General features: G+C 41.6%; 1 protein-coding gene across 1 annotated transcript in view; it reads right to left on the bottom strand.

Moving 5' to 3' along the window:
- Positions 1-5,633: 5,633 nt before the first annotated feature.
- The window catches only part of LOC144597982 (P-selectin-like), a 54,836-nt gene continuing 42,419 nt past the window's right edge, over positions 5,634-18,050 (bottom strand). The window contains exons 10-18 of the mRNA XM_078407848.1: positions 17,182-17,574; positions 16,359-16,466; positions 14,643-14,828; positions 13,060-13,245; positions 11,471-11,656; positions 11,192-11,311; positions 8,647-8,674; positions 7,702-7,769; positions 5,634-7,525 (exon numbers count right to left, since the gene is read on the bottom strand). Of these exons, the coding sequence (XP_078263974.1) occupies positions 7,718-7,769; positions 8,647-8,674; positions 11,192-11,311; positions 11,471-11,656; positions 13,060-13,245; positions 14,643-14,828; positions 16,359-16,466; positions 17,182-17,574 (1,259 nt within the window). The 3' untranslated portion in view covers positions 5,634-7,525; positions 7,702-7,717. The remainder of the gene's footprint in view (positions 7,526-7,701; positions 7,770-8,646; positions 8,675-11,191; positions 11,312-11,470; positions 11,657-13,059; positions 13,246-14,642; positions 14,829-16,358; positions 16,467-17,181; positions 17,575-18,050) is intronic.

Below are 18,050 nucleotides of genomic sequence, written 5' to 3' on the forward strand. Positions count from 1 at the left end.
CAAGTTATACAGCCCTGGAGAATATTGCAGAACACAGATCTGAGAGTACAGGTGCATCTATATACTAAAACTCATTTGTTTGTTTGTTTCTGAACTACAGCCAAAATGGTACACGATAGTGCGACAATTTTAGGCCTACCTTACTGTCGTGCTAATGGAAGAAATTTCATTGAAATTGGTGTTAGATTTTTATAAGTTATTCACATTTTAAAGTTTAAATCTATCTCCGAGGGAGGGGGAGGAGGGAGGATGAGGGGGGATGGAGTGGGAGGGGAAGGGGAGGGGGGGATGAGGAGATGCTGCACCAATGCAGGAGAGGTTTGGGCCCAACGGGTCCACTTGGTCTAGTGATTCCCTAAAAATGGTGGAACAGGTGAACAGTGTGGTTAAGACGGCCTTTGAAATGCTTGCTTTTATTGAGAAGGATATTGAGTACAGAAGTTGGGGCATCTTGATGTGGGCGGCACAGTGGTAGATTGTTTATGGCAGGTTCTGCCTTTTCATTGGATTGGGGACAGGTGATCATGCAGTCGCAACTTGGTTCAGGGGCACGTCAGTCTGGTTTAGGCTAGAATTGAACTCTCGCGAGCAATGGTCATGTTTTTATGTGCTGGAGTTTGTGGCGTGTTTATTTGCGCCTTATTTTCCCCTTAGCAATTTGGCTGGGTATTTTGGATTTTTTTTTTACAGCATGTTCTGCCTTTCTATTGAATTGGGGACAGTGTGGTGATCATGCTGTCTCAACGTAGCAACAAACTGCACTCATCTACAGCAGATTGTTACTGCTTCGTCTGGAATACTGTGTGGCAGAATGAGCCTTCCCCTTGTGAATGATAGCTGATGATGTGGTTGAATCTATTTCCAGGAAGTTGGAAAATCCATCACAATGCTGGTTTTTATCTTCGGCTGCTCGCATTACCCTAGATCCATCCAGCACCTCATGTTCAAACGCAGTCGTCTTCTGCTCTCGTATATCCACAGATCTGAACACATCACCTTTTTGTGTGAAGTTTTTTACTTTGATGCCAAAGGATGCATGATCTAACATCTAAGCAGTAAGAGAAGTAAATTGCAGATGGACTTCTGCATTCATTCCTGGCTAGTTGGGGTGGCACAGAGACGCAGCAGTAGAGTTGCTGCCTCACAGCGGCGGAAACCCAGGATTGATCCTGACAACGGGTGGTGTCTGTACAGAGTTTGTATGTTCTCCCTGTGATGGCATGGGTGTTCCTCCCACATTGCAAAGATGTGCAGATTTGTAGGTTAATTGGCTTCTGGAAATTGTCCCTAGTGTATAGGTCAGAATTAATGTGTGGTGATCATTGGTTGGCGAGGACTCAGTTGGCCATGGGGCCTATTTCCATGCTGTTTATCTAAACTAAACTAGTTAAATAATTTGTCAGCCGTTTCCCAAATCGGATGAGTGCATGTACTGTTGAATTTCTCCTCTCGATGATTTTAGTGCACCTACTTTGAAAACCCATCCTCAGCAAAACAACTCAACTCAAACGTAGAAGTGCCCAGCGGGAACTCCTGTTGCTTCTCTGGCCACTACCAGTAGATGCATACAATTCTTGAGGGTTGTATTATGGTGTTCCTACCTACAGATTCTTCACCACAGCTCTGCAATAGATCTTTCTTATTTCTGACATGTGACTGTTTATGCTCAACAAATACGAGAAAGTTCCCAGGACTTGGCCTGAGCTATAGAGAGGTTGAGCAGGCTAGGACTCTATTCCTTGGAGCACAAGAAGATAAGTGGTGATCTTGTAAAGGTGTACAAAATCATGAGAGGAATAGATTAGGTAGAAGCACAGAATGTCTTACCCAGAGTAGGGGAATTGAGAACCAGAGGACACAGGTTTAAGATGAGGGGGGAAAGATTTAATAGGAACCAGAGAGTAACTTTTACACATAAGTGTGGTGGGTATATGGAACGTGTTGCCAGAGGAGGTATTTGAGGCAGATATTATCGCAACGTTTAAAAAACATTTGAACAGGCACATGGATAGGACAGGTTTAGAAGGATATGGGCCAAACGCAGGCAGGTGGGACTAGTGTGGATGGGACATGTTGGTCGGTGTGGACAAGTTGGGCCGAAGGGCCTGGGTCCATGCTGTATGACTCTATGACCACATCTATGACTCTTTTTCATGCTCAACCTGCTTTCTTTGTATCTAGCTCCTTGTTTTTGCTTTTAGTAAACTAAACTTTGCTGCATTTTTCATTTCATGTTTGGGTCACATTATAAAATGTCTCTGCTACTTTACAAGATGCATTAAGTTTGGTCTAGAGCTTCACAGAACATTCTGAAATCTGACAATGCCTTATGCCAGGAGATGGCGCTAGAAGCTATTCGCCAGCGTTCAGATTGTGTGGATTTGCTGTGAACATGCAATAGTCATAAGGCCAAACAGCATGGAAACAGGACCTTCAGCCCAACTTGCCCATGCTGAACAAGATGCCCAATCTACACTAGTTTCACCTGCCCACATTTTGCCCAAATCCCTCTAAATGATTCCTATACATTGCAGAGAATGACAATGACATTGTACACAACAGGTACACAAGTTGAGCCGAAGGGCCTGTTTCCACGCTGTATGGCTCTATGACTAACTATCTGTCCATTGGTAACAGTATTTTGCTGCACCTCTCTCTCATATATTCCATGTATGTATATAACAGAGAAGGTCAAATTGCCAATCCAGTTTATGCTCGGAGAACAATCCCATCCCCTACTAATTTTCCCTGTCGCCTACATTCCCCAGTCTCACCAATTCTCCCGATTCTATCACTCACCTATAGATAAGGGATATTTACAGTGGCCAGTTAACCTAACAGCCTACACTTCTTTGGGATGAGGGAGGAAACTGGTGCACCTGGAGAAACCCCACACAGTCACAGGAAGAATGTGTATATTCCATCCAGGCAGCAGGGAGATCAGGACTCCAAGTGATGTGGATTCCTTGTCTTGCCCATCCAGCTTTCTTCCCCACACTCCCCCCCCAGCACCCTCACACAATCAGTCTGAAGAAGGTTCCCGATCTGAATCGTCACCTATCCATGTTCTCCAGATGCTGCCTGACCCGCTGAGTTACTCCAGCACTTTGTGTCTTTTCTGTAAACCTGCCTCTGCAGTTCCTTGTTTCTCCCTGGATATCAGGGTGGATTTTCGCTGTGTGACAACTCCAAAGAAAATGAAGCACCATCCTTTGTATTGTACATAACCTTTTGTGGGCTCGCTGGCACCTTGACTCCATCAAAGTCAACAGTACAAAGTAAATTTACAGAAAGGTAGACACAAAATGCTGGAGCAACTCAGCGGGTCAGGCAGCATCTCCGGAGAGAAGGAATGGGTGACGTTTCGGGTCGAGACCTTAGGACCCTAGGTCTTGACCCGAAACATCACCCATTCCTTCTCTCCAGAGATGCTGCCTGACCCGCTGAGTTGCTCCAGCATTTTGTGTCTACCGTCAATTTAAACCAGCGTCTGCAGTTTTCTTTCCTGCAAATGTACAGAAAACTGGTTTTAAGTGTCGAATAGGTCAGGAGGACACATTATTGGTAACCATGCAAAATGCAAGATTCAACTGTCAGCTTCTTATGCCAATGTACCCAGATTTGTTTCTGGTTTCTTGGGTTTTGCAATGATTCACCTAGAGGCAAAGATTCTCCTGGAGCATCACCCCTACATCAAGATAATCAGTGGGAAAAGACTGTGTAACATCCTCAAAAAATTTAAGAACTTACAGAAAAGCATCTCCACTTTCAATTTTCTTCATGGTGGCTTGGAAGCTATGAAAAGAGACATCAATTACACAATTCGCCACAACTTCAAATGGTCAGTACAGCCCTTGGTAAATTGAGGGAAAGGTTATTTGAAAATCAAAAGCTTAAAACTCTTGATTTACCATGCAGCAGAGATCCCTGGCCTTGTCTATGCTTCTGAGATCTGGTGTACCCATAAGCAGGCATCTTGAGCTTTGCAGAGATACCATCAGAGCTGTTTATAGAATCTTATGGGATCTTATAGAAACATATAGAATTATAAAAGGACTGGACAAGCTAGATGCAGGAAAAATGTTCCCAATGTTGGGGGAGTCCAGAACCAGGGGACACAGTCTAAGAAACAATGGGAGGTCATTTAAAACTGTTTTACAAGTGGATTGGTGAAAAGATTCACCACTAGCCTTTGTCCACCCATCTGCCAATCAAAATCCTCACCTGTATCCACCTATCGCTGCCAGGCTATGGCCCACCCCCATCTCTGATCCAGCTTTCACCCCCGACTACAATCAGTCTGATGAAGGGTCCCAAACTGAAAAGTTGCCTATCCATTTCCTCCACAGATGCTGCCAAACCCGTTAGGTTACTCCAGCACTTTGTGTTTTGAGAAAATATTCAACAATATAGTCAAATGCAGATAATACAAAAGTGGATGGTTTTTCAGATAGTGAAGATGGTTGTGAAAAATTGCAGCAGGATCTGGATCGATTGGCCAAGTGGGCTGAGGAATGGTTGATGGAATTTATTGCAGAGAAATTTGAGGTGTTGCAATTGGGGACGTCTAACATGGGCAAGACCTACACAGTGAATGGTAGGGCTCTGGGGAGTGTTGTAGAGTAGAGGGATCTAGGAGTGCAGCTCCCTGAAGGTGGAGTCGCAGGTAGATCGAGCGGTCAAAAAGGCTTTTGGCACATTGGCCTTCATCAGCCAAAGTGTTGAGTATAGAGGTTGGGAGGTCATGTTGCAGTTGTATAAGACGTTGGCGAGGCCACATTTAGAGTTTTGTGTTCAGTTCTGAGCACCGTGTTGTAAGAAAAATGTCAAGCTGGAAAGGGTACAGAGGAGATTTACTAGGATGTTGCCGGGACTAGAGGGTCTGACAGGTTGAGAGGGCTGGGACTCTATTCCTTGGAACACAGGAAGATGAGGAGTTAGCTTATAGAGGTGTATAATATCGTGAGATGAATAGATCAGGTAGATGCACAGTGTCTCTTGCCAGAGAAGGTGAATAGAGGACCAGAGGACATAGGTTTAAGGTGAAGGGGAAAAGATTTAATAGGAATCCGAGGGGTAACTTTTTCACACAAAGGGTGGTGGATGTATGGAACAAGCTGCCAGAGGAGGTAGTTGAGGCAGGGATTATTGCAACATTTAAGAAGCAGTTAGATAGGCACATGAATAAGACAGGTTTGGAAGGATAAGGACCAAATGCTGGCAGGTGGGACTAGTGTATCTGGGACATATTGGCCAGTGTGGGCAAGTTGGGCTGAAGGGCCTGTTTCGACATTGCATCACTGGAGTGGATGCAAGTCACCCCGATGATGAGGGTCTGCCTGAGAAGAAGATAATTGCGATACAGATCCACCCAAACTGACCTAACTCATGTGCAGGAAGGAACTGCAGAAGCTGGTTTAAACCAAAGAAAGACACAAAATGCTGGAGTAACTCAGCGGGACAGGCAGCATCTCTGGAGAGAAGGAATGGGTGACGTTTCGGGTCGAGACCCTTCTTCTGACCTAGCACATGTTCATCGTGCCGGTATCTTATAAAATAATTAACAACAAATGTATTTATGCCCAGCATATGTATTTTATTAGAATTGTATTCACAAATTATGTCAATCAGGAAAGGTATGAACTAATCAGTGACAGATATGCAACTATCTTATTTAATATTTTTGTATAATAATATCAATTTGTGTATAACTTTGAAAAAATACTTTAAATGGCAGTAGCTTCATAAATAAATTGCAAACAATATTTAAACTTGCACCAAAAATCTCTTATTTTCATCGTTATTACAGTGAGGGATATCACAACTGCGAGTGGAGTCTATTCCAGTGTCCATAAAATATTAATATTACATTAACTTAATACCATTTTTGTTCTATAGTGGAATCCCAAACTAGCTTGTTTATTACAGTCAGTTATCATGTTATCAAACTGCATGGGCTAAATGCAGCTTTGTTATCATTCAAGTTGTTCAATATGGATAACTTTGAAGCAAAAGATGAAGATCAACTGTGTTGTCTTTCTTCACTCCAGATTATTTGTGCCTAATTTTTATACTTCATTATTTCTTAATAAATTAAAGGATCAGGAACAGATAATACAAAACCTATCATCTCTCCAATAAAAAAAGTGCATTTAATGAGCTCATGAATTTGGAAATGAGAATTGGCTGCAGGTTAACAAGACAACAGCACAACATAACAGAAATATGGAACTACATGGATAACAAAAGCTCACAAACTGATGCACACTGTCAGTGCAGTAAACCCGATGAAACAATTAGATAGATCTATCACATTTCAGATAATAATTAAACACATCCCATTGGGAGGAAATAAATACTTTAGTAATAAATATTAATTGCACACACATTTATACGTCAATATGTACAGAGACAGTCAACATTGTGGAATGTAGCAACATATTCAACGGCCTTGTGCAGTTTCACAACTTCCTGAGAGGACCCAGCACAATTATTTTTGTTAATTCTGTTGACACTAAGGAATTTTACATGCCTTGCCATTCAGTCCGTTCTGTACTTTGCCATCTTTATTACGAGTAAATTTAATCTTTTCATTAACCGGGGTTGTACATGATTTATGGGAACATAATTGCTTTGGATTCTGTTGAAGGTAGACATCGCAAAACTTAATATCTGATGCCATGCGTTTATATATCCTTGATCATGCCATTCGAATTGTCAGCCATTAATTCATTCACAATTTTAAAATATTGGGATTGCCAGGAGGGGAGAAAAAGCGGGCAAGAGTTGGGAGTTAGGGAGTAAGTGAGGACATTGTTCCAAGTTAGACATCATTGCTTATAAGCATGCTTAGACAGCCTATAGGCTGTCTTCTCACACTCATTGAACGTGAAGTCACAAAAACTCTAAAGGCAGCTTTAACTTTAAAAATGTATTAAATAAACTTGCCTAAGTCCATTATCACAGATAATTAGTTACCTCCACCTTTGGTGGCTTTGTCTTTACGATTCATCTCCATGATGGAGCACAAATGTAAACAGATATAGTTAACATCATAGCTGTACGTATCAACACAGCACACAATGCAAGGTTGTGCTGAATCAAATTTGGCAGCATATCCAGTGATCTGACAAATAGTTGCTTGTGTCTCCTTTATATGGAGGTCTGGCATTATCAGAATGCCCATTATCAGAATCTCAATTCCGGCTATTTTATTTGCTACAGCAACGCCCATAAACATTGTCCTGGGGCTTAATTCCATGAAAGAAATCATATAACACAAGTCTATGGATCGAGGAATGATGGGTTGTACAGGAAGCTCTGCTGTTTCACCCATGTTATTTGACAGTCAGAAAAATGAAGGATGTATTTGAACGAAGATTAAAGATGTTGTGTTGAGCTCTCCAGCAAAGGAAATCCATCCATTCATGATGTTGTACCGACTAATTGCAATTCCAGTGATATAAGAAAATATTTCCTCAATCCTTTCATTTCTGGTCATTCTTTCAATGAAGGTATGAAAAGCCTGAAAAATAAAATGTACGGCACAATTAGAGGTGCTGGGACTGCCCTGGATTCTTATATCTTTAGAATCAAAAAACCGAATCAGCTTTAAACTTAATCAGAAACAGTATGATGGTGGCAATGTGAATATCTCACTAATAACGTGCAACTGTGATGAATTAAACACAGGTCACCCACCTGAGTAATGTTGTCACTAGACTTCTTCATTCAACTTGTAAGTACCTGATGTTTTCTGTGCTTCTTTGCTGTAAAGATAGGAAATTAAAAAACTTTATTAGCATTAAACTGGAATTCATAAATTTAGTGAGGCATAATCGATTTCTACCCTGGCTGTTGCCAAGACCCAAGGACCTGAGCTACAGGGAAAGCTAAGATGTCATTCCTTGGCTAGGACTTTATTCCTTGGAGTGCAGGAGGTTGAGGAGTGATCTTGTGGAGGTGTATAAAATCATGAGGGGAATAGATAGGGTGAATGCATAGAGTCTTTTACCCAGTGTAGGGGAATCAAGAAACAGAGGACATAGGCTTACGGTGAAAGTGGTAAGTGGGTAGGAATCTGAGGGGCACGTTTCTCACTCAAGATGGTTGGTGGGTATATGGAATGAGGAGGTAGAAAAAAAAGATACAAAGTGCTGGAGTAACTCAGTGGGACAGGCAGCAACTTTAGAGACCGTAGAAGGGTCCCCGACACAAAATGTCACCTATCCATGTTCTCCAGGGATGCTGCCTGACCCACTGAGTTACTCCAGCACTGTGTTTATTTTTGCCAGGGAAGCCATCCTTAGTTCCTGCATATCTCATGACCCAGTGTGAACCAACACCACTGGAATTCTCTCTGATTTCCTTTGCCCAGCTGCTCCTAATGTTCCCAGATGAAACAGGCTGAGTGGCTGAGGCTGGAACCTTCTTATTCTTGGAGTCTCGGTTCCACATTGAATGCTGGCTTTAGCAAATAGTGTATGAGGAAATGCTTTTACTTTCATGTGAAAGGTTTGCTCTTTCTGCTGCAATAAATGCAATCTTATCACCTTGGTAACATAGAGCCACAGATAATACTGAAGAAAACTATGTATGAAAATAATCTTACAACAAGCCAATAAAAAAAAAATCTAGAATTCTTACCTCAAGAGTGAGAACGTTTTTCCTTGTGCTAAAAGTAAAAGAGAGAAAGGAAATTAGTTTTTTTTCCCCCATGGTCAATTGACAGCCAGCTTTGCTTACAGTTAGTTATTCAAATTGTCAGCAAAGCAAACACATTAGATCAAATTAGTTTCATGAGATGGTTTGCTACAGAACAGCATTTGCTCAGAGCCAACATTTTCACTACCTGCAGGTTTTTAAAAAATGAGTGGTACATGAATACCAAATTGCATAATCAACAAGTGTAAGGATTTGTTGGATTTGCCACGAGGTGCCAGATCACTTTCACCAGGCAACAAAAACACAATCGTGATGATCTCGAATTTTGTCCTCCCACTTGGCAACGATAATATATCATCAGTTGGTAGTTCATTATAATTGATTTGTCAGATGCATCAGAATACATTGCAATATGTATGGGAAACCAGATCTTCAGTAAAACTGAAGTAGAGTAGAACACACAGCCGCACTTGTGTGGAATGTGTAGTGTTGACAACGAGGGTTCTTGGTAAGAATCATTTCTTGACATGATTATACTCCAGGGAGCTATTTCCATGCAGTTACTTACTCTCACAATAAAAGGGTAAATTCAATTGGATTCTGCAGTTAAGCAATTGTCAGCCGAGCCCTGGATGTGGACTTGATCCTAGTGAGAAGAATGTGCTTTTCTCCATCCATCCATCCCGCCCTCTACCTCTGTACTGTTTTCTTTTTCATTTTTGATCAACAGGGTGTTTACTCTTTGTAGATTTCTATCTGTGGTACTTCACCCCAAGAGCAGGAAATTCTCATTATTTGTCAGCTCAACCACCTGTTTGTATGCACGTACGATGCTCCGCTAATTAACCGCACTTTCAGACAGTTAGTGGTAGCATGTTAAATGAATGTCAATAACATCATCATATTTGTAGAAAATGTCATTGAATGGTATTTGAGTAAAATTGTACATTTAGTAACTTGTTAGTTAAGCAAGCAAAAAGGTTTTCTTTGAATATGCTCCTTGAGGGTGGAAAAGTGGTGCAGTGGTAGAGTTGCCGCCTCACGGTGCCAGAGATACAAGTTCACAATCCTCACTACGGGTGCTGTCTGTATGGAGTTTGTACGTTCTCCCTGTGACCGTGCGGGTTTTCTCCGCATGCTACGGTTTCCTCCCACAGTCCAAAGACGTACGGGTTTGTAGGTTAACTGGCTTCTGGAAATTGTAAATAATCCCTTGTGTTTGGGATAGTACTGATGTACTGGGTGATCGCTGGTCAGCGCAGGCTCAGTGGGCCGAAGGGCCTGTGTCCATGCTATATAGATAAAGTCTGAAGTCTAAAAGTTGGCCACTCATGTTACAGAGCATGATTTCAATTTCTACAGTTCTTATTGCGTTATACTTAATTCATTGTATCTTTATCAAGATTTTTTCATTTGATTCCCATCCCACTAGTAATTGTAATGTTTACCTTTATCGGTCCAAATATCAGGACTTTTTCTAAAGCAATAAGACTGTCTATTAATGAAATACCTCTCACACAATGAAAGTACTCCAGATGATCAAAGCAACATTATCAAGTGAAAATTGAAGACAAAGTAGTAAGGAGATATAAGGACCAGTGACTAAAAATCCTCATAATATAATGGGTTTTAAGGCATCCGAAAATTCAGCTTCTTTCTCCACAAACAGGGTCTGAACTACTGCTCATTTCCAGTATTTTGTGTGCAAGTTCTGATTTAAGGTAATGCCATTGTTTGAAATACTTGAGCTTTCAGTGTTATGGTAGTTGATTTGATTAGGTCTGTTAGTAATGACACGTTTAAATTTGGATGTGATCTCAAGATCTTGGGGAGTTGTAGGATGGGAGGAGGTCGGGTAGAGGCAAGAACAAACTGAGGAAAAGGAAAGGGTATTTTACTGCTACGTTTTCAGTTATAATCTGGAGACAACTTAGTTCAGAGACGCCAAGAGTAATGAGTAAATGGGAATTTGGGAATTAGTCCAAGTTCAGACAAGGCGGAGAGTTTAGGGTTATTCCAACTTTACGTGGGCTGGAATGAGGGTGGCAGGGAGTGTGTGGGGATAACAGAGTCTGGATGAGGCTTTCAGCAGCCGATGAGTTGAGCAGGTGAGGAATCAACTGTCTTAGCCCTGGGTTGGGTTTATAGTCTGAAGCTGAAGGGCTGGCAGTTAGGAAACAAAACTTGTGCCAACGACAATCATCTGGATCTCACCAATACTTCACTGGGGAATATTTGTGCTCATTTAAAACGCTAGATGTCAGACAAGCAATTGGCATTTTGGAAATTGTGAAGATAGAAGGCTGACTTGGAATTGTTTTTAGTGATCTAACAGCAATGACAAACCATTAAAAATGTGTCTGGGAGATAGTTGTGGCCCCCAAGGTATTTTGAAAGGACATGTCATGAAGTTAAAGGAAATTGGCTGTGAAAAGCTTCTCAATTCAGCAGAAATATCTGATTGGTAATCAAAAATGAATACAGAAAGCCATAAAATAATAAATGGAATATCTGAGACATTATTTACCCTTCTTTCTGAGTTGCCTCGCTATCCAGGCGATCATCATCAAGCCCGAGACACCAGATGCCACAGCAGATGAAATTATTATCGGTGTGGAATTTTCATGAATTGGTTGTGGATTGGAATCTGAGAACAGTCAGAAAAACCAACAATAAATAACTGTTGTAGAATAAACATCATTATTTAATTTTAAGGAATTAGTTCCAGAATGCTCCAATTAATTCTTACCAGCTTAAAGTTCTATCATTAAGTGGCCATGTTTAAAATGAAATGTATTCAACGTACCTTCACAGGTTGGGATTGGCGATGACCATTGCCCAGAGCCATCACATTCTACGCTCACTGATCCATTCAACAAGTACCCCTCCAAGCAGTCAAATTTGCAAACTGAGCGGTGACGTAAGTTGTCCATTGGATGGGAACAATGAATCTTCCCATTTTCAGGAATCTGTAGTACACCACATTTCACAGCTGGAATGAAAGGGGCAAGAACTGAGTACAAATGATCACAGAATCCTTGACGTGCGTAAAATGACATCCGTGACTTTGTTTATTTTAAACCCCACTCTTTTCAGTGCTCCTTTTAAGTCAAGACATGCATTTTAAATTGTGTACATACTTTAAAATAATTTGATATACATGAAACATTTTGCCCAAGGATTGTGGAAAATACATTATCTAATGGGGATTAATAATGGGAAGTTGATGGTACGTGTGTGTACAAGCTGACATGCGTGGTATACTGTATGTAGCTTCAGAGGTTGGAGTGTGCAATGTCCATAGGCCTGTAGCTCTACACTCCAGCTCCTTTGATGGTTTTAATATGAATCATTCAGCACAACTAAAGAAAGAGGTCAAGTTGTATGTGGATTCATCAACAGGGTGGCTACACTTCATGGTGGCTTATTCTGGGGTCTTCAGAATGTTACATGGTACTGATGCAATAAAACAATTTAAATGTATTTACTGAATTTCAGAATCTGGGTGTCACTATAAAGTCAGCATTCATTACAACGGTCTGGTAACAGGTACAACTAGGTCTTGAACATAGTGTTGAGTTGGGCAGCAGGGATGTTGTCTGGCCCCACAGCCTCTACTGTAGCCAGTGCTCTCGGTCATTTCTAGATAACATCTGGAGTGAATCAAATTAGCTTGAGAAAGGTATCTGGAACTGGGGGAATCTCAGGAGGAAGTTAAAACGGTTGAATGGCTGAATATGGTTATAACAGCTTCAGCCTTTAGCACCCACATCAAAAAAAACATGTTGGGACCTTTAATTTATTGCATGCGAGTCTTTGTGAGCAATCTTAAAGCAGATAACTATGACTGAGTAAGTCTTTGAGATGTGGTTAGTTAACAGACTGCTACACCATGCTGAACTACAGGCATTTCACTGCCACACCCAAGATATTGAGCATAGAATAATACAGGTAAAGAGGAAATAAACAGAGTGGTGTCAAAAAAGATTTATATTGACAATAACAACTCTGCAACAAAATAACATGGAGATTATTATTATAATCATTTTGCAGGATAGGACTATAAATAATGCATGATTGTATTGAAATCTAATGACAGAGTCATCCATGGTTTTGTGCATCCTGGGCATGTTCCTGCAACACTCTCCAGCCTCTGTGAGCCTTTGAGTTCAAAGCCTGCAGCTCAGTGGACCTTACACTGTGTTCTCCAGCAATGCTGCCCACCTCACTGAGTTACCCCAGTACTATGTGTCTGTTTTTGTAAACCTGCACCTTGTGTCTCAAAATACCTCAGACTTGCTCAGTTTACAACTCCAAGGCAATGTTTTCATTGAACATCATGATGCAACCATGCAGAAATTTAGCATTGACGAGAGTACATTAATCTTCAGGTACCTTCACAGTGAGGGGCCGCTGCAGACCACTGACCAGTTGCTCCACACTCCAGCTGCTCTGACCCTCGGAGTTCAAAACCGTCGGCACAGCTGAATTCGCACGTTGTGTTGTAACTGAATGGTGCACGTGGTTTTGAGCAGGTCATGGTCATCTGTTCCTGATCCTCCAGAGTTGCACATTGTACAGCTGCAGGAAGCAAAGGAGAATTAGTCAAGTTTTAAACCCAATCAAATATACCTCAGAAAAAGGCACAAAGTGCCAGAGTAACTATGCGGCTCAGACAGTATTTTTGGAGAACCTGGACAGGTGACGTTTCGGGTCAGATATATCACCTCTCCATGTTCTCCAGAGATGCTGCCTGAGTTCAAAGCCTGCAGCTCAGTGAACCTTACACTGTGTTTTCCAGCAATGCTGCCCAACTCACTGAGTTACTCCAGTACTGTGTCTGTTTTTGTAAACCTGCACCATGTGTCTCAAAATACCTCAGACTTATTGATGCTGCTGCATGATTACTATCTCCGGTGTAGTCTGAATAGTTTGGGCTTTGTAGTGTCCTCTTGTCACCACCTGCCAATCTCAGAAGGACACATTGAAACCCACACTTGGTTTTCTATCTGTTTGGCGACTCACAATCCACAACGTTACTAACACCTCCACGTGCACTGACATTGTTTAACAATCTGCCGTGTGGGATCTTAAAGAAAGCTTTCTGAAAATCCAAGTATATTACATCTACTGGCTTCCCCTCTTCACAGCTGATACAATCTCCAATTGATTACTGATTTATACATTTAGTCAAATATGCAATTAGTTTAGTTTAGTTTATTGTCACATGCACCAAGGTACCGTGAAAAGCTTTTATTGTGTGTAACTAGTCAGCGGAAAGACAACACATGATTACTATTGAGCCATCTACAGTGTAGAGATACATGATAAGGGAATAACATAAATAACCTTTAGTGCAAGTAAAGCCAGTAAAGTCCGATCAAAGATAGTCTGAGGGTCTCCATTGAGGTAAATAGTAGCTCAGGATTACTCTCTAGTTGTTGGTAGGATGGTTGAATTGTCTAATGATAACTGGGAAGAAACTGCCCCTGAATCTGGAGGTGTGTATTTTCACACTTCTGCACCTCTTGCCTGAGAGAAGAGGGGAGAAAAGTGAGAGGCCGGGGTGCAGCACATCATTGATTATGCTGATTATGCTAATGGGCCGTGCCTTTGCGATCAATAGTGGAACCATTGATTTGGGCTTTTTTTTCCATTGGAGTTCATTAATCTACAGTTATATTCACAGTGAGGGGCCAGTGCTGAGCAGTCCTGTGTTGCTACACTCTCCAGCCTCTGTGAGCCTTTGAGTTCAAAGCCTGCAGCTCAGTGGACCATACAGTGTGTTCTCCAGCAATGCTGCCCAACTCACTGAGTTACCCCAGTACTCTGTGTCTGTTTTTGTAAACCTGCACCTTGTGTCTCAAAATACCTCAGACTTGCTCAGTTTATAACTCCAAGGCAATGTTTTCAGTGAACATCATGATGCAACCATGCAGAGATTTAGCATTGACTCGAGTACATTAATCTTCAGGTACCTTCACAGTGAGGGGCCGCTGCAGACCACTGACCAGTCGCTCCACACTCCAGCTGCTCTGACCCTCGGAGTTCAAAACCGTCGGCACAGCTGAATTCGCACGTTGTGTTGTAACTGAATGGTGCACGTGGTTTTGAGCAGGTCATGGTCATCTGTTCCTGATCCTCCAGAGTTGCACATTGTACAGCTGCAGGAAGCAAAGGAGAATTAGTCAAGTTTTAAACCCAATTAAATATACCTCAGAAAAAGGCACAAAGTGCCAGAGTAGCTCAGACAGTATTTTTGGAGAACTTGGACAGGTGACGTTTAGGGTCAGGACCCTTCTTTATTTGAAGAAAGGACACTGACCAGAAATATCACCTCTCCGTGTTCCCCAGAGATGCTGCCTGAGTTGGAATAGGAGCAACAAGTAAACAACTGAAGGAACGCAGAAGGTCCTGCAGCATCTGCGGGCCAAAGGGGACGCAGAAGGTCCAGCAGCATCTGCAGGGCAATAGGAACGTTGAGCATTCAGGTCAAGACCCTGCATCAGGTCCTTTCCCACAAATAGATGCCTCAGGTCCTGTCAGTATTCCCCAGCAGTTTGCTTTGTGCGTGTAATCTTCACAGATTAGCCAACTACTGAAAACTGGAGAGTTTCCAAGCTTTCTTGCATTTTCTCATTCATTTTCATGCAAAGGAAGAGCTTCCTTTCAGACGTGAAGTGTCAGCTGACTTAAACTAAGGTAGCAATTGCCACCCAGACGTTGGGCCCTGGGCACATGACCTGGACAATGGGGTGATGGTGGTGAGGGGAATGAGTGAACCCTGCTGCATTTGTTCATGCTCCCTTCTGGAAAATAACATGGTCCAAGACATGAACTTGCCCTCAGTGCTTTGGGATAATAAGTGAAAAGTGACCAGTTGGAGGAAATAATTGATATGACAAGTGCCATATGATAATCCATATGATAATATGGCAAACGCAATGTTACCATTTATTTCAAGAGGGCTAGAATACAAAAACAGGGATGTAATGCCGAAGCTCTGTAAGGCGCTGGTCAGACCACATTTGGAATCTTGTGAGCAATTCTGGGCACCATATCTGAGGAAGGATGTGCTGGCCCTGGAGAGGGTCCAGATGAGCTTTATGAGAATGATCCCAGGAATTAGTGGGTTAACATTTGATGAGCATTTGACGGCACTGGGCATGTACTTGCTGGAGTTTAGATGAGGCGTTTCCACTAGTGGGAGAGTCTAGGACTAGAAGCCATAGTCTCAGAATTAAAGGATGTTCTTTTAAGAAGCAGATGAGGGAATTTCTTTAGTCAGAGGGTGGTGAATCTGTGGAATTCTTTGCCACAGAAGGCCAAATCAATGGCTATTTTTAAAGCAGAGATAGATAGGTTCTTGATTAGTACGGACGTCAGGGGAGAAGGCAGGAGAATAGGGTTAAGTGGGAGAGATAGATCAGCCATGATTGAATGGTGGAGAAGACCTGAAGAGCTGAATGGCCTAATTCTGCTCCTTTCACTTATGACGTTATGACCTTATAATAAACGGCAATAATGTCTCCACTAACTGAAGGAAGAACTGGAATGTAAAACAAAAAATAAGGCAAAAAACTATTTTAATTGAAAGTAATGATTTGTCTTTGATTTGATTTGACTATATATCTCACATAATATATCATGTCTTTTTACACAAGTAAATTCTAACCCTCTATAAAGGCACTTACCATGTTCACACTCTGGTCCATAGAATCCATCATTGCAGAGACATGAGTAATAACCAATGGTTTCTATACATTCTCCATTATTACTGCAGGACTTGGGACTGCATGAAGCTTGAACAAATAACATAAATCATTGCCTGTTAAGAACTTTTACACATACGGAAGAATATCTGTTAGAAGTGATGGTGAACTAGCAAGGCATTTAGTTTAGCTTAGTTTAGTTTAGTGTAGAGATACAGCGCAGGGACAGGCCCTTTGACCCACGAGTGCTCGCCGACCAGCAATCCACGTACACTAACTCTATCTTACGCACATCTTTAATTTTACTAAGCCGACCTGTACGACTTTGGAGAGTGGGGGGAAACTGGAGCACCCGGAGAAAACCCACGCAGGTCATGAGGAGAACGTACAAACTGCTTACAGACAGCACCCGTAGTCAGGATTGAACCCGGGTCTCTGGTGCTGTAAGGCAGCAACTCTACCGCTGCCCAACCGTGCTGCCCAACATTATCGCCGTGAATATTGTAATTTCCAAAATTCCATTTTATCACATTTACAGTGTAATTAGCAAGTATTTTTTCCATGCTCAAATTCCAAATTGGGTCATTCTTAATGGCTATTCTTATGTTTTGTTGCTCATGAAGTTATGCTTTTTTTCTCAGAAAGGACACAATTGATGAATTAACACTGGATTAGGAATGTATGCAAAGAATTACTTTCGCAAAGGTTTGGGATATATATATATATATATAAAACCTTTAGTTTAGATGTGACTCTGAGTTTAAAGATGAATGTGATGAGAATATGAACATCTTTTTATTCTTACCTGTGTAACACAAAGGTCTTTTCTTTTTGCCACAAGCAATATCATTCCATTTCCCTGGATCAAGTTTTCTCTTTATGTACATTTCCACACAATCTTCCTTCCCAGTTTTTCCTACGTTATTCGGTTCACCTTTAGCCCAGTTCTCTGCTTCTTTGTTGAGTGGCTTTGCGGTGCCAACCCAGATCCAAGTATCATTAACTTTCCTGATTCCAATCCAGTAGTAAGACTTTGCAAAAGGAACATTTTCATTCAAATATTTGATTTCTTCTGCATTCTGGATTGCAACCATGTCAGTATATTTTTCTTTACAAAATTTCCTTGCATTATTCCAAGGCATTTCCTCCTTGCTATGATTATAGGTCCAGCCATAGATTCCTTCCACAAGCAGTAGTTCTGTGAGGAAAGAAGAACTCCAATAAATCAGTTCCACTGTTTGGCTCAAGCATTTTCCCCTTTTTTTCATGTTTCATGTTGTACCTCCCAGGTAAATTTCATGCCAAAATCTAAATGCTGAAAATCTAAAATGGAATAACAGAAAATGCTGTAAATACTCAGCAGGTCTGGTTGTATCTATTAGAAGCGAAGTAGACCCTTCTTCAATCTGAAATGTTAGCCGCTTCGCTGCTCATAGATGTCACCTGACCGGCTGAGTAATTCCAGCATTTTTTGTTTTTAATTGATACTAGACGACCCGTGTACCCATTGGGTTCCAGTTGAGACGCCAGCGATCTCAAAATATATATATATATGCATGTTCCCGAAATACAGCCAAAACGGTACACGAGAACGCAGCAACTTGAACAAAACTTGATGCTGCACCCCGCAGGCGAATGGTGAGTAAGGTGCCCCTAAAATTGATGAGACTTTTA

Source organism: Rhinoraja longicauda, chromosome 11, assembly GCF_053455715.1.
Source record: "Rhinoraja longicauda isolate Sanriku21f chromosome 11, sRhiLon1.1, whole genome shotgun sequence".
NCBI classification, from domain to species: domain Eukaryota; kingdom Metazoa; phylum Chordata; class Chondrichthyes; order Rajiformes; family Arhynchobatidae; genus Rhinoraja; species Rhinoraja longicauda.